The following is a 21,936-nucleotide window of genomic DNA, read 5'->3' as shown; positions in this document are numbered from 1 at the left end:
CTGTAGCTTTCCCCAAAAAAGCAAAAAAGAGAGAAAAAAGCCCAAACCCTGCCCCTCTCACCCATACAGCTAAGAGGGAGCACACTTAGAAGGCGCAGAAAATATTTGCAAACTGCATGCCCCTGTTTCAGGTCACTGCTAATATGGTGTTAAATTAGAAGCTCCTCTTACAAATTTAGACTTAGGGCACTTTAAAGAAAAAAGTTAATCAATACTTCAAACAAATCCATTACCAGATAATAGCTAAACTGTTCTACTGCAATCCTGTCCTGGTATCGCTTGCATGTTCCTACTGTGTACAGGCTATGCTTGTAACATTTCCTCTTCATGAATGATCATCTGTGCAACCGGCATAGAGGCATTATTCCAAGAAAATGTTAAAAGGGACAGGGAGAGATTAGGGGATGAAACTAAAGCTGAGCCTTAAAGTGAAAGGAAGCAATGGCTTTGACATACATTTTTACTTTGACGAGAGAAACAGACAATGACATGCCATATTGCAGGCTAATTTATATCTTCTTCTTTTTAAAAAGTCTTCTAAATAGCCTAAAATCAAGAAGAATGTGTTTTCTGGAAGGCCTTCGTGATTATTCCTGACAATGACTCACAACAACAACACTGTGATGCAATCAAAAAAGGTAACCTTTCCTTTGGTAGAGCAAACCTGTCATACAGTATTTTCACCAATGATGTGCTTTTTCCTTAAAGGAAGGCGGGGTTACAACTAAGTATCAGGGCAATAAAAAAAGGGGGGTCTTATGTCAGGGACATTAGAAGTCAGTTAACAAAAGTATATGTTCAGGCTGAGCTGAGAGGGCTCTCCCCCCGCAAAGCATTTTAAGTCTGCTGAAATTGAACTGCTGCTTGCACAAAGAAGAAAGCAGACAGTCATTAGGAAGTTTAGATATAAACTCAAGAGCGAAAGAACATTTTCTTCAAGCTGGCCAGCAAGCTGAGTTTCAAGCAGCATGAATCCTCTACTCAGTACCTTGTTATTTTCACTGCTACTTCTTCTAACCCTCAGAATTCAGGAGCTTATAGAGGCTTGCAGCTGTGCCCCTGCACATCCACAGCAGCAGATCTGCGATTCGGCTTTAGGTGAGTCATAAACACTATACACTTTTTATGCTGCCTGTAAGAAATCAACTGACGCTAGATTAACTGTGGGCATACTTCTCTGCAAACCCTTTAGGGGCTCATATCCAATAATGGTTGTTTGGGACTCTGAAGAAGTGGTTACACACAAAAAAAGATTTCAAGAATAATATTACAAAAGCATCTGGAAGCAGTTGCTCCCATTTATTTTTGCTTTTCAGTTTTCTCTGCAATGATTTGTTGTAATTGGTGGCTGAAATCCTTTATGGGTTTTCTTCATGATGATTTTCTGAGCATTAGATTCTGACATTTAATATGTAGAATAATAAGGATGTGATTATATGTGTTCTGTGGAGGGCTTGTAGGCATTCTGTTTGTTACACTGCTTTCTAAATAGATGTTAACATTCACTTATTTTTTTAAGATAATCTGCTTTTTATAATTTTAAATCGAGAATGTATCATGCTCAAAACATGCTATTTAAAATTGTGTATGGATGAACATTTCTGCAAAATACTCTATAGAGTCTAAGTATAAAATGCCTAGTTTTATTACTAAGTATTCGCTCTATATATTTAAAAAACTAAAGCTTTACAATTAGAGAACGGGATAGGAAAATGTGACTTTTGTATTCTTTTCATTTTCAGCTTGAGCTGTGGCTAGTTAGCTTCCATCCAGAGTGAACAGTAAATGTAGAACATGAGTTTCTAAAATGTCACAAAATTAGCATCTCTATGGGATAGGCAATACCTTCTGCATACTGATTAATTGCTTTCATGTGCTGACAGAAAATCTTTGTAGCCATGACAAACTCTGTTTAAAACCATCAATTAAATTGTTTCTTAATCTGGCTGTGTTAAGTAATGTTTTCCTTAAATTACGTACACCAGACGTGACAACCTAGAATAATGTGAAGTGTAGGAAAAAGTACCAGCTAGTGTTACTTCAGTTAAACAGCTGTTAAATGCGTAAAAGAAAGCAGTACTCAAAATGCATCTGATACAATTCTGGTGCATGACACTTCTCTGAAATGTGAAATATATTCACACAGATGATCAGTTTGAAACTAGGAAAGAAGACTCTGACGCCCGACAGTGTTTAGCAATACATTAAGCATCAATATAGAAAGAGTGAGAGAGGGGGCGGATCCCTCTACACAATTCTTCAAATACCTTTTTCTAGGGTTTGAAAACCAAGCATGCAAAACGCTAACTTGATCCAAGTGCATGCATTTCTTAAAAGTAAACAAATATCTCAGTTGCTACAATAGAGCAAAATGGAATGTTTAGTTTCTTAACAGATTTAATTCTCGAAGTGCTTTCTATGGGCAACTAAAAACATAACTGGGTGCATATTTAATCTGGACTACTGAACCTTTACTTACTCAGGTCTTTGGAGTGTTAATGTGACAGGTGGCCGGGGAAAGCAAAGACCATCCAGTTTTTCTATACAGCATATATAACTACTGACTAATGTGGACTATAGAGAAAGATCTTATGCTTGCTATTATACCTACTAATAATAAACTCAGCTGGTGACTACTGGCAGGATTCTAGCCAAAATGGGGCCACTAAGAAACAAGAGGGATGTATCAACATTCTCGAAGAAACCTCAGAAGCTCCAAAAATATTTAGCAAAAAGAATTGAAGGGGGCCAAAGCACACCCACTCAAAACAGACCAGTGATAATTGAGCATGCTCAGTAGTCACATAATGCTGACTGAGGTGGTAGTAGGAAAATGAGGTGGAGGGGATGGAATGCTGAACAGAAGCACTAAGCGCTGCAGCATTTTGTTGTAGGTCCTTCTTGTAAACCCATATTTCTGTATTCTGAAGTACACTTCGCAGCCATTGTCATTTATACTTAAGGCCAACGCTCAGGAAGCATATGGAAGAATGCCACCTATAAATTAGGTGCTTGCTTTTGAAGTATGGTCACAGAATTGTGAATGTTTCCTATACCCGGGGGCAAATTTACTATGAAACAAATGAAGCTTCATGCATGTATATAACATCTCCCTAATATTTACCACCCCTCATAACTTGAAAACTGTAAGGCATAGGAAATATTTATCCACACCAGTGACTTGTGGGATAATCCAGTATAGCAATTTTAATCAAAATATGAGATAAAGTAGTTGATTTTTTTTAATTGTGGTGATCTATCATGGAACAACCCAATTGAAGAAGATAACAGTGGTTACCCAGATCTTGCTGCTGGTTGCAAAGGGGTCCCCACAACAGCTCAAACTTCAGGGGCCCCCAAATGTAGTTCTACCACTGCCTATACCTGCTGCCCCCTTTTCCAAATCAAACATGAGAAGGAAGCATGATAGAGGTTGATATTTGTAGAATTCTCTTAAGACATTATAACTACTGAAGGAGCACCAGTTGATATACTATGAGGGATGGAAGTGATCATATGACTGCTCTTGTGTAGCTCTACTTTGCAAGAGTTGTGGGTTGTAAAAATTCAGAAATACCACTTCCATAGTCTGAATGTCCTTTTCACAGAGCATGAAAAATTAGAGAATGATTACGAAAACATGAAAAATGGTAGTATGTCTGTGAATGCAGAATAGCATCTAAATATGATAAATTCTTAGCACCAGGCTTTTCACTTCTTTGAAAGTTCTTTACTATTTTAGTTCTAGTTAAGTTATTAATAATTGTTAACTTCTTTATTGACTACTTTATAAAACTTTTATCTTGCCCTTCCAATGCATTTGCTTTGCTTATGTCAGCCATCTCAGAGGTCAGAAACATATACATATTTGTATACATTACCTATTGTACATACAGACCACTGAAGAATGGTCAAAATGTGTTAGGCTTAGTTAGCGCACAGTTTGATTTGATCTTTTCAAATGAGTATTCATTGGTTATGTCAGTTTAATTTGTTTATATTTATAATATAAAGCTGCTTTATATACTAGTTTATACTACTCTATTATGTGGTATTTTAATGTTCAGTTTGCAGTTTCTTTATCCATTGGGATGTGCAGGGAATCGCACAGCACATAGTAAATCAATATAAAAAGAAGAAAAGAAAAAATTGCTATACTAAATGTATATGTGTTAATGCTTCAGCTGTTCCTATCTTTTTTTGCCATTCCATTTCTGTTCCTTTTTACTAATTTTGCTCCTTTGAAAATTATATGTGAATGAAGGAGGGTATCCCAGGCACTGGTTAAATCAACAGACCGTACATGGGTGACCTTTGGCTAATTCAGAATCCTTACCATTCCCAAGATGAAACAAGAAGCACTTTCATTGTTGCATTTGTCTGTGTGATTAGTGGTTTTGCTGCTTTTGTTGCTTCAAGCTATGCCTAGTTTCGAAACATTCATAGCTACTAAGTAGGCCCAAGTAACTTGGAAGAAATAAACTGGTGTGCTGGAATTGAGAAATATCATGTGGGATGGTGGCAGAAAACAAGTGCATGATTCTTAAACGTACGTTTGTTTCAGTATATGGCAGCAAAAATTCTATACTGGGCACACAGTAGACAATTATGTTATCTACTACACACTGTTTATATACCTTTATATGTGACCTTACAAAATAACTTGACAAACTAGCCTTCAAAGTAATAATTACTTTTCAGAACATGAGCATTATTTTTTACCTCCTACATCTTACCTCACACTTGATTCTACTAGGAAGTAAATTAGACTTTTAAGAGTTATTGAAAGAAATGGAGCCTACCTATTGAAAATTACAGATATTGAGCACTGTATTTGTGGCAAGAACCATCTTTGTTCAAAGTATATTTTAGGAGAGATTCCAGAATTCAGGTAAATGCGTCAAAGACATCAGTAAGCACAAAAAAATAAGGAACCCACTGTGTGAGAACCTACACAAATGGGGGGGGGGGACAGGGGTTCAGGTCATCATATGAAGCTACAATATATAGCAAACAAAGTGCAACATGTGTTCATCCCAGTGTTCCCACTATTACAAAGCATACGGTGCATACAAGCGGAACTTAAGACTTATCACAACAAATACAATATAACAATTATATATTGTTATATATATAATATATATTCATATCGCCGGCACAAGGGAATTCTTGAAAGCAGCAGAGCAGCTGTAGCAACAGACAGGACTAGAGCCCGGTGATCCCAGTTTCGAAGAGAAACTCCTTCAGTTGGCAATATAAGAGAAAACTGTAGCAGCCCCAGCCAAACAATATAATATAAACTCTTCCTGACCATGAGAAGCAGCCATACAGATAGAAATTGCCCTACCTCCTCCACCCCACTATCAAGGCCTAACTGGATTCTTTTTAATGGACAGTAAGGAGAGAGAAGTTATATGCATCTTCCAAGTATCTATTTATATAAAATACTTAATATTTCTGGAAACAGAATGTATGTCTTAGTTAGTGATGATGGATGCTTTCTACCTGCTGGAGATATTCCTCACAGGCTCTCATAGAATTTCATGTTTTATCTGGCCCTCTTCCATGCTGATGAATTAAATTTTGCATAAAAATAATATAAAGTCTCTCAAAAGCTCAATCCTTTGCACGCTTACTTCACTGTTCAGTGATGCTTACTCACATGTAAGTGTGAATAGAATTGCAACATCGATGCTCTTTGTGTACATGATGTTGGCTCTCCTGATGCTCTTATGATCAAGAGGACAAATGGAAGTAATATACCACCCCCCACTCCACCCTTAGCTAACCATAGCTTTGTACTGAAATATTGTGGGGGTTTTGCAAACTACCTAGAGGATTTCTAGACTCAAAAATGAGGTGATGATGATGATAATATTAATAAGAATGTGATGGTGATAAAAAGCAGCTGCTGCAGCTGACACCTGTGGAATAATCAATATTTTCAAGACATTTTTGCTCAGCCTGTGAGGAACTGGGAGCTGTTGTTTAGAACAGGAGCAGCTTGACCCCATGACCCCATACTGGAGAAGCAAGTTCCTTTGCAGCAACAACCTATGCCATAAGCTTGGATAGCTGGCCACACAACTGAATTCAAAGCCCTTAAAGAATAATTATCCAGCTTTCACAAGTGGTAGTATAGTTCTCCCTTCTATAATTCATGGCCACCAAGTAGCTAGGAGTTAATACTTTTTCTTTTTCTTTCTCGAAACCTTTATTAGGCATTACAGATACAGACCATCTTAAAACATCCATATACAAAAAAATTAAAATATATACAAAGAAGCAGCCTTATAATATGTATACTAGCAGAAATGTATTAATACATAAATTCTACCTCCTGCACTTAAGATCCTGGACATTCCTGCCTTAGGTCATCCAGGGCTAGCCCAAGACATTTTGCCACCTGAGACAGAGAGCAAGTGGCAGAACTCCCTTGCCTGGTCATGCCAATTTGTATAATACCCAATACTGCCAGCAAAGTTGTTGTTGTTGTTGTTGTTTTGCAGCTGAAGCAGAATATCCCACAACAGTCTACCCTACGCTCTGGCAATATAAATACAGCAATAATACATTAAAAAACTAACAATATGCTGCCCTTTCAAAAAATATCCTGCCTGAGGTGGTCACCTCACTCTCCCTTATGGTAGGGCTAGCCTTGAGGCTCCTTCCCACAGGACATCTACATCATTGTTAAGTGCAGTGATTTATAAAGCTAGAAGGAGCTAACACATACCTTTTCTGCTGCATAATGCTAACTAACAGGCTTTTGCAAATGTCCTCATTTGCCACACAGCAAATTGTATTCTGTTTGCTCAAAGGAAGTGTGGTTTGGGGGCTATGGAAGCATGTTGGAAACATTTTAAAATTTCTTTTATAGACAAACACATGAACCTCAATGAATAAGATCACAGCGTCCTTGCCAGCAATTTTGTTATGAGTTCTGAAGCTCTGGAACTCATTAAAAAAAAACACCCTACTGATGTATTAATCAGCAAACTTGGGTGATCCAGTATTTTACCACTGAAAGAATACGAAGTAGCTAATTTGTGTAATTATCACAGTTGATATTTCCAAATTGGCTACCATTCATCACACTAATGATGGCTGACTCCAGCTGAAATAAGAGAACAGCATACAGCTGAACACAAATTGGAAGAGACAACCCATACTGATACACAGGAGAGCGACTTCATCATTACAATTTTGGTTAACCAAATCTTTAGGGGTCTGTATTTTCTTCATGACTGCAAGACAGAAATATCTAGAGCAGGCTTTTTACAATACTACAGGATGCAAAACAACATTCTTTTCTTATACAGTGGTATCTCGAGTTACAAACGCCTCAGGTTACAAACTCCGCTAACCTGGAAGAGTTACCTCGAGTTGAGAACTTTGCCTCAGGATGAGAACAGAAATCGTATGCTGGCGGCTCAGAGGCAGCAAGAGGCCCCATTAGCGAAAGCACGTCTCAAGTTAAGAACAGTTTCAGGCTAAGAATGGACCTCCGGAACGAATTAAGTTTGTAACTAGAGGTACCACTGTAAAGCTGTCAAAATAAAATTTAAAATACTGTGGCCCATAGGTGGGATTTTCTCATCCAGTTTGGTTTCTTTGAAAATGCATCACCCATCAGTAAAACTGCAGCTTTGCACATATTTCAGTTATATAAAATTATCCTCAGAGAAAGGGGGGAGGGAACCAGGGAGAATTGACATGGTTCACCTCTCCTTTGTTGAGTTTGGCGGACTAGAGGGAGGAGCAAAATAGTTTTCAGACTGTTGGCTCAGGGCCCAGGGAACAGGCAGGCAGGAATAGCTACAGAATTCCCTCATTTATCTATCTCTTTTTGGTGATGTCCACATCAAACAGTAGATGATCAACCATCTACCTGAGGCTTGAGACTTAGGTAGGAATGGGCTGTGAATATTTTCTTATCAGTAGCCCAAAATTTCTTTCAAGAGGCCTTAGTATCCAATTCATTGGACACAGAACTCTAGCCCAATGGTTGCCATTAATCTGATTTGAATTAATTTTATAATGAAATGATTTTAGAATGTTGTATCATTTTACTGCTGTTAGCCGCTCTGAGCCCGGCTTCGGATGGGGAGGGTGGGATATAAATAAAATATACTTCAGAAATATTATTATTAATTTATTATTATTATTATTATTATTATTATTAGTAGTAGTAGTAGTAGTAGGGTGGGGCAAGAACATCCATTTTCATCTCGGCACAGGTGGAAGGTAGCACACATAAGCTTGGACTGCACAGCAAGCTGAAATACATGTAGTTTACTGAGAGTGTGGAAATATGAGGGTACTTGGAGAGAAGTTTGCTTACTGCTACCAACTCATATTGAACTAAAGCAAGAGCAAACCTGGGTTACAGCTTGTGGTTAGTGAATAGAGAACTTAACCATGAGAACTCCCAATTTGAACTAAATGCTATACCAAACCTTGGCTCATCTTGGGACAGCAGTACAAAGGACTGAGAAGGAGTGATGTAGCTATGAACTCCCCTTAGGAGTCCACATATTCCCATCGTGAAGTCATGTGAACCAGCCTGATACAGCATCAGTGCTGCCTTAACAGAATTTGGATGAAATCTAGATGTAAGCACTTGCTATGTGAAATTATTACCATAGGAGAACTCTAGTCTTAATCACGTTCATCTTCATATTAGCTGGCTTTATAGTGCAAATAATATGTCACACTACAGAAAGAACAGGTGAATAAATTCTAAAATGTCTGTTTTGCTTTCATTTACTCGCAGTGATTCGAGCAAAAATTTCCAGTGAAAAGGTGATTGCATCAAGTGAAGACCCTCTTCATACTCACAAAATGATTCGATATGAAATCAAACAAATAAAGGTACATGAAAAAATTGTTTATTATGATGCTTAAATGCCACTGAATACTACTACTACTCCTGGTCAGTTTTATACTCATTTTCCAATGTGCACATAAGGGTGCAACACATACTACTTATCTGGGCATAAATTCTGTTGAACTTCTGATCAGACATACCGGTATATAAGATTGTGCTGTAACATGATTTTATAGCTTCTGAAGTAATCATGTCTGATCCATGTTTAGGAGAAATATTTTTTGTATTGGAACTTATATTAGAAAACAACTAATGCAAAATCATAATTGTAAGTACTTGTGTTAGAAACAAGATTCAGGACAGATTCAAACGCTTTGCTTTGCAGATTCTTGGAAACTAATTGGTAGCCAGTGCAGCTATGCCAGAATCGGGGTTATATGTTCAGCCCGTCCTGCTCCAGTCAACAAGCTAGCTGCCAAATTCTGCACCAGCTGCTTTTTGAACAGTCTTCAAAGGCAGCCCAACATATAACACATTACAAGATGTTACCAGAACATCGACAACAGTAGTTATATATATAGATCTATGGTATCAGATTCATTTTATACCACCATTGGTAGGTGCTTGAGAAGCCTAGGATGAGATATTCCCCAACTGTTTGGTTTAGGAATCTTAGGGTTACAATGGCTGATTCAGACTTTATGGGATTATACATTAAGAGTGGACACTGCATGGGTTTAGATGGTTCTTATGCATACGCTTGGCAGACAAAGCTTTCTGAAAATATGTATGATGGAAAGAGAATCTGTCTAATCTACACTTGTCTCTAATTTCAAAGTCAGCAATAAGTGTAAAGGCGTCATTTGATTTTGATAATGAGTAGTTCTGTATAGCCAATATTCTGGTTCACCTGAAAGGTCAGGGTTGCAAGTCTGAGGATGCTCTTAGATCCAGCATTGTTCCTTGATACTCAGGTTGGGTCCACATCCAGAGGAACCTTTCATCAGCTTCAGCAGGTTCTCCAGCTGCATCCTTTCTTTCTCTTTTGCAAGTGGCAGAAAGAAAACTTGGGGGGAAATCCCATTGAACAAAGAATTGAACATATTTCATGGTGTAGCTGGCAGTAGAGAAGTCTTTTCCACCTGCATTGAATCTGGGGAATTCCATTTAGGGCAGTTATGAGGCTGGACGAGCCCTGTGGTTGTGATATTTGCAAGACCAATTCCTCCCATATCTGTGCTGACTTCAACACGTGCTTCGTGACAGTTTGTACTGGCAAACACTTAAGCACCCACCTATCACATTTGCTTGGATGAGTTCAGCAGAGAGCACTGCTACGGATGAACACATTTTATTAGGAAAAAAATCAAGATACATAAACTTTTGAGTGGAAGATCAAAATTTGTGCTTTGACTTAAATGGTACTGTAAAGACATAGTTGTCTTACATGTTAGAATATTTATAGACCTGAGACATTCCTTTATAGTTTCCATCCCTTGTAAATGGTAATAAAATATAAATGTGCGAAGATAAGACTAGATAATTTTTTTTTTAAGTAAACTTCATTTGGGTAGATAAAATTCACTTGTGCTATGTTGCAATGGTTGGCCTAAATTTAGATCTGTTGCTATGATTTTTAAAGAAACCTTTCTGTTCAGCATTTAAACTTTAGACACATATTTTCAGCAATATTTTGAATTTATAGCTGTTTACAGTTGTCAACACTTAACACAATATAATAATGGGAACTCATTTACAGTTGCATTTCATTAACAATTACTGATGGAAGTTGTTTAGAAGGCGCATTTCATGATTTCCTTTCAAAAATAATATACCGTATTTTTTGCTCTATAAGACTCACTTTTTCCCTCCTAAAAAGTAAGGGGGAATGTGTGTGCGTCTTATGGAGCGAATGCAGGCTGCACAGCTATCCCAGAAGCCAGAACAGCAAGAGGGATTGCTGCTTTCACTGCGCAGCGATCCCTCTTGCTGTTCTGGCTTCTGAGATTCAGAATATTTTTTTTCTTGTTTTCCTCCTCCAAAAACTAGGTGCGTCTTGTGGTCTGGTGCGTCTTATAGAGCGAAAAATACGGTACATAGGCGGTTGGAGGATGGATGGCGGCTAACAGATTGAGGTTGAATCCTGACAAGACAGAAGTACTGTTTTGGGGGGACAGGAGGCGGGTAGGTGTGGAGGATTCCCTGGTCTTGAATGGGGTAACTGTGCCCCTGAAGGACCAGGTGCGCAGCCTGGGAGTCATTTTGGACTCACAGCTGTCCATGGAGGCACAGGTCAAATCTGTGTCCAGGGCAGCTGTTTACCAGCTCCATCTGGTACGTAGGCTGAGACCCTATCTGCCTGCGGACTGTCTCGCCAGAGTGGTGCATGCTCTGGTTATCTCCCGCTTGGACTACTGCAATGCACTCTACGTGGGGCTACCTTTGAAGGTGACTCGGAAACTACAACTAATCCAGAATGCGGCAGCTAGACTGGTGACTGGGGGCGGCCGCCGAGACCATATAACACCGGTCTTGAAAGACCTACATTGGCTCCCAGTACGTTTCCGAGCACAATTCAAAGTGTTGGTGCTGACCTTTAAAGCCCTAAACGGCCTCGGTCCGGTATACCTGAAGGAGCGTCTCCACCCCCATCATTCTGCCCGGACGCTGAGGTCCAGCGCCGAGGGCCTTCTGGCGGTTCCCTCATTGCGAGAAGCAAAGCTACAGGGAACCAGGCAGAGGGCCTTCTCGGTAGTGGCGCCCGCCCTGTGGAACGCCCTTCCAGCAGATGTCAAAGCGATAAACAACTACCTGACATTCTGAAGACATCTTAAGGCAGCCCTGTTTTAACGTGTGATATTTTACTGTATTTTTGGTTTTTATGGAACCCGCCCAGAGTGGCTGGGGAGGCCCAGCCAGATGGGCGGGGTATAAATAATAAATTATTATTATTATTATTATTATTATTATTATTATTATTATTATTATTATTTCGTGTGCATTGTTTAAGAAAGAATTATGTCATTCAGGGGTAGGCAACATGGTGCCTTCCACATGTCTTTGGACTATAATTTGAACATCCCCAGCCAGTAGGCTCAATTGCTGGAAAAGATGGAATTTGTAGTTCTAGTAACTTGCCTGAATACTTTCCATGTGAGCACTGGACAATAGGAAACTAAAATAATACTATCAAGAACAGAGGCTCAGCATATAGGAAGGCCAAAACTGAATATGTCACTTTTCTGAAATTCATACTAAAAACAGGGTTTCATACAACACTAGAACTCAGCCTTACACAACTGTCAGGCTAATCAAGCAAATATTTGTGTGAAAATGATTTTACACATTGTTGTGGTTTATTCATGGTTCTGTTGCTATGCAAAGTAGAATTTCTAAACTGTATGACTAAACATTTAACTGCAGCCTTGGCTAATGGCTTGATTAGCCTCCAATTTATAACTGAGGAGCAAGCTAGAGGGGAGAAGTTCCTACTCTGCTCTATTCTGTAAGCCCTCCCCTAGCCCTCCCAGAGCAGGAGTGCCAACGTGAATAAAATATTGTGGGGGCCCAGGTAAGCCCTTCTCCGGATAACTGATCACATGATGTGGCACACACACACAATTTGAATGGGAATGCCCATCAACTTTGGGGAAGCATGGTCCCCTCAAATATTTTCTTGTGGGGGCTAAAGCCCCCGCAGCCCCTAGGAGTTGGCTCCTATGTCCCAGAGGACTACCCTGTGGACAGGAGCTTGCACATACTGGCTAGTCAAGCCATAAAGCTGGACAATCTTATCTAGCTGTACTGCCACCCACCCACTCCATATACTGTACAGATAGGTAGCCGTGTTGGTCTGCCATAGTCAAAATAAAAAAAATTCCTTCCTGTAGCACCTTAAAGACCAACTAAGTTAGTTCTTGGTATAAGCTTTCGTGTGCATGCACACTTCTTCCATATACTGTACATCATTGCCACCCACCATACCAGCAAGGTATCAATTGTAACCTCACAAAAAATCTTAGTCACAACACTTTTTTCTTCCTTTTTCCTAATACAGATGTTCAAAGGATTTGAAAAGTTGAAAGATGTTCAGTATGTCTTCACACCTTTCGATTCCTCTCTCTGTGGGGTGAAATTAGAAGCTAACAACAAGAAGCAATATCTCCTTACAGGTACAGTACACAGAAGCCAAGGCAGTACACAAAATATATATTACAGTAGCATGGCCAGTGCTTATTATGCTATTTGACAATATAAATACTGGAGCCCATATAAAGCCAAAATTTGGGCTGTGCTGCTATGGAAAACTGTGCTCGCATAAGTAACATGATACCAAAGGGAGGAATTAAAACATTGCGCTCTTGTGGTTGTTCCAGCAGCACAAGCATTTTTGCTTTGCAGACAGCATGAACCCCCCTCTTCCCCTCTACCTGCTTTTATGGGAATTCTCCTGACTCTCCAGCATGGCTCTGGGGAAGCCATAGCAGGATGAGAGGGTAGGAAAGGCCCCCTTGCGCTAGCTTCCAATAGCATGCAGAATTAGTGGAATCTGGGCCAATAGGCCCCTGCACCACCACCCAACCAGCAGATGGGGCAAATTGGGGCAACCTCCTGAGTAGATAGCAGTGGGCCTAGGATGAGAAGTTCTGTTGCACTTGTCTGCACATGCAGTGATTTAGTTGGATACAACCCAGAGAAATTTCTGTTACAACGGTACCCCTTGTTTCAATTCAAAAAGTTGTCCTTCTTGCCATTTCAGATACGGAGACAAATTTGTACTAAATAAATTATTTAGAGACAGTACCAAATAAAATTTAAAAACTCAAAAAAGTCTGAACTGTGCCATTACCTCCAATAGTGGCTATCACCGTGTCCAGGCCTGTGCAAGAGGGAGGCAGCCAGGTACGCTTGCCCCATGCCTTGGAGGACTAAGCCAGCTAACAGACCAGCTGCTTTTTTTGTCTGAGTTTATAACTTTTTCTAACAGGACTCCTGCCCCGGGCTTCAGACAAGCTCCGCATTGGCCTATGTCTATCTGTTTGCGATATGTGACACCCCCCCTAAAAAAACTCCAGTAGTTTCTAGCAGGCAAGGTATACAGAAGAACAGTAGTTTGTAAATTAAAATAAAATGTAAGAAACTCTTCCCTCTGCCCGAGTATGCACAGTGGCCTCCAAAAGCCACATTTGGGGTGGGGGCAGAATTGGCTTGATTCAGCCCCAAACAAATTGTGCTGTATTGCTTTTATTGTAATGTATTTAGTACTTAGTTGTTTGCTGCCCTAGGCATCTAAGAGAGGATAGAAGTTTAAATAAATAACAATAAAAACAGTATCCTGGAGGAGACTCAGGATGGGTCAGTGTTATTCCATTTAATGGTGGGGTTACACAGCAACATTTCCTCACAGGCTCCATGTATTTATTAATTATGTTTAAAAAAATTGCTTCAGCAAATCTCAGGGTGACATTCACAAGTACAGTGGTACCTCGGATTACATACACTTCAGGTTACATATGCTTCAGGTTACAGACTCCGCTAATCCAGAAATAGTACCTTGGGTTAAGAACTTTGCTTCAGGATGAGAACAGAAATCGTGCTCCGGCGGTGCGGCAGCAGCAGGAGGACCCATTAGCTAAAGTGGTGCTTCAGGTTAAGAACAGTTTCAGGTTAAGAACAGACCTCCAGAACTAATTAAGTACTTAACCCGAGGTACCACTGTAACTGAAGTTAAAAAGTAAACCACATCATTGATGTGGATTGTATCTTTAGTGTTGGGAATGCAATTCTGAATCCTGTGTTTTGATGTTTACCCCAATGCAGGACAGATTTTAGATGATGGTAAAGTTCTTATCCATTTGTGCAATTACATTGAACCATGGGATGACCTTACCTTCTCCCAAAAGAAAAGTCTAAATCAGAGATATCAAATGGGATGTGGTTGTAAAGTAAGTATACCTTACCCACTGCAGTATCATTGCTCTTTCAGACCTATAGCACAAGAAAGGTTGAGCAAGGCAAGCTCTTTCATTTGAGTATTTGTTTGAACTCATAAGCCCAGGCATCCAACAAGGTCCCGCCAGCAGTTGTTGGGACTACAATTCCCATCAGCCCCAACCAGCTTGGCCAGTGATCCGGAGGGATGGAGGTTGTCATCAAACAACATGTGAAAATCCTATGTTGGCTACCCTGGAATTAGCCTTCTTTGGCCTGCCTTTTCTCATTAAAACTAATATGGGATGCATTCTGACTTGAACACACTTGTGTGTTATACTTTCCCACATCAAGCTGCCTTGGCTTGGGTGATTCTTGTTAACCTGCCATGTCTAGCACAACTTTTCTTTGTATTTCCATCTAATCTCCTGGACAGTTTTCTCACCAGTGCTGGAGAGTGCTGGAGAGAATTAGATGAATAGGCCACGTTTCACATGAAAATATATGTTTATCATAAAAATGGCGCATGCACTCAAGGCTGGTTCCCGTATTTCATGTGCATAATGTAGAAATTTGTCCTAAAGATACATGTGTAACATCAATACAAACTTCATGACTCTAAGGGTCAGACTACATGTTTAGCTTAAGGTGAAATGTGCAGCTAAATTTCTTGGTTTTTTTACAATCTTAGGAGGCCTCACTGCAACACACTGGGAAGTTTATCCCTTCCCTCCCCAGTTACAACTCACCCCACCCCACCTCCTGTGTGACTAGTAAAGGGTTAGTTGCTGTTATTGTTTTTAAGTACCTGTTGTCACTAATGGGACCTTTTGTGTAGCCACACATCAATTTTGGGAGGGTGTCTGTGGCTAGGAAAGAAGGGAAAGCAAGAGACTTAGGGCTTTTTCACATTTACTTTTCCTTCACTCTTTTTCCAGGCACTGTCCACACTTTAAAGGTCTATGTCTGAGCACCCTTTTGTTCCCCCTCTGGAGCTTTCCCTGAAAAAAATCCACTCTTAAAAGCTCAACTGGAGCAAATGGCAATTTGCGGAACATCTGAATTGATGTTTGCTCCGATTGAGTGCTAAAGAGCGGGTTTTCACAGGGAAAGCTCCAAGTAAAAAACAAACTAACCCACACACACTTGGACAAGGAGCTTTTAAGTACAGCCTTTGCCTGGAAAGAGCTGAGCAATAAATAAGTGTGGATGCGGTCATAGCAGCATATCATTAACAGCATAATCTATAGTCTGACCAAAAGAACAACTTGCGGAAATAATGTTTTTATGATGTTTTGAAAAGTTTTTATTTTACTTTTCACTGTGTTTAATCAATTCACATTAATTCTTCTTCCTCCTCTTCTTCATACTAATAATATTTAAAAGAAGGTAACATCTCACAGGAAACAAAATATGAAGTCAAATATATACTAAGTTGGTCAATATTGTCTTATGATCTATGTTGAAGGAATGCATTCATTTTGTACATATATAATATATATGGTTGGCCAAAAGATCTAAACTGTTCTATGTTGAAGAAACCCTTCCCTTGTCCCAAAGCAACTAGAAGAGGACTGAGGAACTTGTGGCCCTCCACACTACAACTTTCACTATCCCTGACTATTGGCCATGCTGGCTGAGACTGAACTCATCCCTGAACTTTCCATAAGGTTTACAGTATTTCACTTCAGTCTAATAATTTGGGTACCAGTTCCTATGCAGATATGGGTAGATGGAATTGTACGCACTGGCAAAATATTTTTAAAAATGGGATATTAATGTACTTTTCCATGTTTAGATTTCTACTTGCTACATGGTACCCTGCTCCATCTCTACACCAAATGAATGCCTGTGGACAGATTGGCTGATAGAGAGGAAGCTGTATGGTCATCAAGCAAAGCATTACGCCTGTATCAAACGCAGTGATGGAACATGCAGTTGGTATCGTGGTGGCCCTCCTCCAGAAAAAGACTTTGTTGACATCAGTGAACCATGAATCATATAATTTCTTTCAAAGCCCCAGGGGGTTAAGTCCATCCAACGCTGTACGCTCACTGCTGCTTTGAACTTCCAACAACTGTCTCTTGCTTAGAAACAAAAGCAAATTGTGCTGTGCAAATAAAGTACAGAGGTTGTAGAATTGGCATCCAGTCAAGAAGAGAAATGAATCTCCTGGAGGTAGCACTCCTTGATAAAACTTTAGAGAGCAACTATGTGGAAGCACTTCTTTGTTCTTTAATAATAACAATAACAATAACAATAATTCTGTTTTTGAAATCAAAATGAATGTAACCATATAAAACAAGATTCACCCAAATTTGGACTCCTGTTCATAGGATGAATTTACCCTGTTTTATTCCAAAATAGTATTTCTGAAAAAAATGGAGTAGCATGAGACATAAGAGCTTCGACAGTATGTATATTATTACAGTCTGCTGTAAAAAGTCTGATGAAAGATTATTTTTCCCATTTCAGATTATTCAAGTTCAATGTTTTGTGAGTGCCATTTAAAATGTTCTACTACACTTTTCTGTATGCTACTTACTATGTCTCATCTAGCCTTATCTTTGTCTTGAAGGATTTGTTCATAACTATAACACATATTTGATAATCAAAACAGATCCAGTGTAGCAGTCCAATCAATTGGAGTATACTCTAAAACAGAAATTAAGGCTGATTATTGTATTACAAAAGTATTATGACATTTGCATCCCCTGAATGAACACCATGACATTATCAGGCCAAGAAAACCCAACTTCATACATCTTAGAAAAAGACATTTTCCCCCTTCTAGTGGTTTGAGATGTACGCGGTTCTCAAGTCTTGCTAACTTATGCACAAACAAGCAAAATGAAGGGAGCAAAACATGGACAAAGGAGAAAGATGGATGAATTGATCCTAAGGCATGAAATGCAAGTGATGCTTGAAGTATTGTAGGGCATTTCCAGAGGAGGCTCGATAGAGTTTGAGAACCTTTAGCTTAGGCTGAAACACAAAGCTAGGATGATATGCTGTGGCCTCACACATGGGGTGAAAGTATCATGATCATCACTACTTCAATAATTATAGATGTCCAGATGAAGTGCCTGGAACTTAAGTATTTTGAAATATGATGGGACAAATCAAGGACAGCTCAGGTATAACGGCCTCTACTGAGTATGCAATTTCCTGGTTTCTTCATGCAAAATACTTCTACATTCATAGAATCTTAGAACTGTAAGGAATCCTGAGAGTCATCTAGTCCAGCCCCTTCCAATGCAGTAATCTCAACTAAAGCATCCATGACAGGTGGCCATACAACCTCTGCTAAAAACCTCCAATGAAAGAGTATCCACAGCCTCCTGAGGGAGTCTGTTTCACTGTAGAACAGCCCTTACCCTCAGAAAGTTCTTCCTGGTGTTTAGCCAGAATCTCTCTTCTTGTAACTTGAAGCGACTGGTTCGGGTCCTAACTTCTGGAGCAGGCGATTAAAGAGGTGCTAACCTTCTAATGATATCCCTTGATGGTGATCTGGCCACTGACCTGCTTGTAGTTCCTAATTATAGATACCTATTTTCTGTCCACCACCGTTTTACAGCAGAATTTGCACAGACTGCAGCTCAGTAAGACAACATCTGCCCTGCATGCAAAAGGTCCCAGGTTCAATCCCCAGCATCCAGAGGCAGCTAAGCAAAGGCTCCTGCATGATACGGTACAGAGATGTTACCAGCCAGAGTACACAACGCTGAGCTAGATGGACCAATGGTCTGATTCGGTATAAAACAACTTCCTATGACCTATGCATTCACCCCAGCTCATAAATTTGTTTCTATAGATGCACCATCAAAGAGGAAGCAGGAACAATGTTTTGCCTTGACCATGAGCATCTCTGACTATTTCATAATCCAGTGGAGATGCCACTGTTCTCCACCTGTTTTGCAAACTGCATTATGAGGCAGTGGGACAGATCCATATGTTGCGGCCCCAGGCACCTTTTAGGATACCATGGGACTTACTACTCAGTAAACATGTTTAGGACCATACGGTTATGTAGAAACATGCTATGAAGGATATCTACTTCCTAAAACAATGTTTAAACAGCTGAATATGCTATAGTTTTTGCAGAATGTAGAAGTCAACTTTTTTGTTGTACCACAACAATTCCCAGAAATGTGACTCCATAGAAAATGAATATATATACTATATATAGTAGCACAAGTTTTTATTCTAAGCCCTTTGGCACTGAAACATTGGCTTCAATAAGCATATAACTCACATTATTTTTTCTGAAAAAATATCTTTCATTTTCCAAAATGGATTTTTGATCAACATTTATATATGGTTTTTTGTGTGAAACAAGTTATTCAGTGTAAGACTAAATATAGCAAGCATATTCTACTGTATCATGCATGTGACTTTTTAATCCCATAAATTACATAGTAGATAGCAGGTACTTCAAAGCAAGTAATGTAATTTCCTTGAAAAATAAATCCCAACATTTGCATAAATCTATTATTTCAATCTGCAGCATGGGTCAATTTGTAACTGCTGATTTCCTTAGGTAAATGTGAAAATACATCAAGGAAATTGCTAAGCTTTTATCCTAGCAGCAATAAACATTTAAAACTAAAAAATGCTAATTTTTAAAAGCCATCTACTGAAGCAGTTAAGAAGAGTGCTATCTTTGTGCAATTGCAGTTTACAGCTTTTTAGAGGGAAAACGGAACACAAGACTTTTCTAAAAGAGTACAAGTATATCCGATTGACCAGCTTCAAACTTAGAGCCTCAGAATACTCTGGTATAAAATTCTGAACAGCAAGTTGTTGAGGGGAAGGGAACTGTGAGAAACTCTTGAAGCATCACAAAAAAATCTGCCTAGACAACGTCTTTAAGTACTGTGGTTTGGCTCCAACATTACTAGTGACAATCCCCTCTCCCTCTCTCTGGATCATCCCACAACAGCAGCTAAGCTTTTCACAGAAACTGCAAAATCTATCTGTCATTCTGCATCAACTGTTTTCCAAGTCACTGCCTTTACAAAGTCTCCCTCAGAGAAAAAGAATCACAACAGAAAGAATCTTCAAATTTACAGTCATCACTGCTTATGTGAAATGTCCATAATAAAAGAATGCATGTGCAGATGAAGAACCATGGTCATGTTTATATTCATATATCATACAGAATATTAATCAGACATTTTATCAGCCAGCAAAATAATTTTATTGAGCTATCATGACTTTGTGGTGTTGGCATAGAAAAGAGGACACACATTCTTTTACTATCTTGTAGGTGAATATTTCAGACTCAGGAATGTCAGGTAAACATCAGAAAACCAAATTCAACTAGCATTGCAATCCTGAACAAATAGTGCAATCCTATGTATGTTTATGCAGAAGTAAGCCACACTATGCTCAGAGGAACTTACTCATAGGTAAACATGTATTAGAATGCATTTTTACTGGGACGTTGCCCTGAATTTAAGGAGCCATACTTCCAAGTAAACATATCTAGGACTGTGCTCCAAATCACTTTTTATGGTGTAGATTTTTTTTAAGGCCCTCGTTGTTTAATAATAAAATATTTTGAATCAATAGAAAGGGCTAGGCATATTCTGTCATGTACTTTTTAAAGCAGAGAATCTAATTTAGAAATTCATTCATTCAAATGCAAGTTTCTAGCCCATATGCTGTTGGGAAACACCCAGGTATATAATCTACAGTGTAATACTATCCAGAAGTAAGTCCTATTAAGTTCAATAGGCCTTACTCCCAGGTAAGTGAGATTAGGCTTGCAGCCTTAGGAGCTTCATGAATACAGAACTTGTCTTACCTATTGTTAACTAGAAATTTCTGGCTATAGCAGAGGATTTTCCAAAGCCTACCTCATTTGCTCGTAAGGCAAGTGAGAGACATGCTAAGAATACAAATTAGATAAGCTAGCAATCTTTCCAACACAGCCCAAATTCCGAGGAGATTCAGATTAAATATATGGCATATAAAGGGCAAGACATGTGTTCCTAAACACTCAGGATTATGTATTTGTCATTTATATTTCAGAGCAAACACCACAGTAACAGAGTGTATCTGTAAAGTGCTCCTCATTCTGCTTCTCTTGTACTCTTTGGGGGGAAAAAACACCATCATTGAATCTGCCAGAGCTGGAGGAGGAAAAAAAACAAGCACTTGCAGTATGAAATGGTGTTTCAACCACCCACACAGCAAATTTTGTATTTTCCAGTTTGTGATTCATGTACTGTACATTTAACAATTTAACATTTAACAATGCTACTCTTCCAGTGCATAGCAACTATTCTATAGCAGGCTTTTCAAAATAGTACCACCTGATACCAACACAGGCTGTTCTCTATCTGTCTAAAGTCAACAATGACTTCCTCAAACTGCAATTCAGCTCAGTAGTCCTACTGTGGTTCGTGTACCACAACTCTCTGGCAAGCATGACGAACCACAGACTTCCCTCCATCAATGGAACTGGGCAAGGATCATCCTCATAGTTGTGTTGCGATTCAGAGGTCCACAGACTTCTTTGGATGATCCCAATGCTTGTCTCCAGTTTCTAGGTTGGGTGGAAAGTTGGGACTTGCTTACAGAACTACAGTGCCAAACAAGCCCCAGCTTTCCATTCCAGAACTGAAAAAGGACAGTGGGTGTTTGTTGTTTTTGCTGGTGCACTTCTGAGACACTCACAGCTCAACAAAACAAGTTCAGAGCTGCGGTGGTAGTGGCAGCAATTGTCCCTGCAACTGCACAAGGTTCCCTCTTCAGTCTGGGGAACGGGGCTTGGGGTTCCTCTGCAGCACAATCAGGAACAAATTTCCTTTTCCCAGGTCCAAACTTGGAGGTATGGAAGAGAGTGGGTGATTTTCCTGGTGTTGCACTGAGTTTCAGATGCAAGTCTGAACACTCTCCTGGTGGCTACTAATTTTTGGTTGCTTAGGTCCACCCATTTTTTTTGTTTGCTTGTTTGTTTCCTGCCCAGCAGTGGTTTTCTTTTGTTATCTCAACTAAGATTGGATGGGGAAAGATTTCTCCCAGAATGACACTCTCATCCTTCCTACTCACATTCAAACCACTACATTCATTGGTCTGGAGAAATAAGAGGATGTGGGAAGCCACTCCAGGCTTCTTTTCCAGTAGTCCATTATTTTATCACATACTAGATGGCATATTTGAAAGTG

General features: G+C 39.4%; 2 protein-coding genes across 2 annotated transcripts in view; one reads left to right on the top strand and one right to left on the bottom strand.

The window, feature by feature from the left end:
- Positions 1–21,936, bottom strand: part of SYN2 (synapsin II) — a 146,512-nt gene that overhangs the window by 46,860 nt on the left and 77,716 nt on the right. The window lies entirely within an intron of this gene.
- On the top strand, positions 732–21,857 carry TIMP4 (TIMP metallopeptidase inhibitor 4). The gene is made up of 5 exons (XM_083489056.1): positions 732–1,098; positions 8,777–8,874; positions 12,888–13,002; positions 14,651–14,775; positions 16,560–21,857. Exons 1-5 carry the CDS (start codon positions 969–971, stop codon positions 16,755–16,757), a joined length of 666 nt encoding a protein of 221 aa, XP_083345182.1. The 5' UTR covers positions 732–968; the 3' UTR covers positions 16,758–21,857.

The sequence above is a fragment of the Podarcis liolepis genome, assembly GCF_965112155.1.
Source record: "Podarcis liolepis genome assembly, chromosome: 2".
Taxonomy (NCBI): Eukaryota; Metazoa; Chordata; class Lepidosauria; order Squamata; family Lacertidae; genus Podarcis; species Podarcis liolepis.
This window is presented reverse-complemented; position numbering and strand designations above follow the sequence as displayed.

What these genes read in the sequence shown, in the direction of transcription:
- TIMP4 (XM_083489056.1), top strand. Translation starts at nt 969, where the DNA reads ATGAATCCTCTACTCAGTACCTTGTTATTTTCACTGCTACTTCTTCTA. An exon ending in GATCTGCGATTCGGCTTTAG is followed by an intron (nt 1,099 to 8,776) that starts GTGAGTCATAAA and finishes ATTTACTCGCAG; the next exon opens with TGATTCGAGCAAAAATTTCC. An exon ending in GAAGCAATATCTCCTTACAG is followed by an intron (nt 13,003 to 14,650) that starts GTACAGTACACA and finishes ACCCCAATGCAG; the next exon opens with GACAGATTTTAGATGATGGT.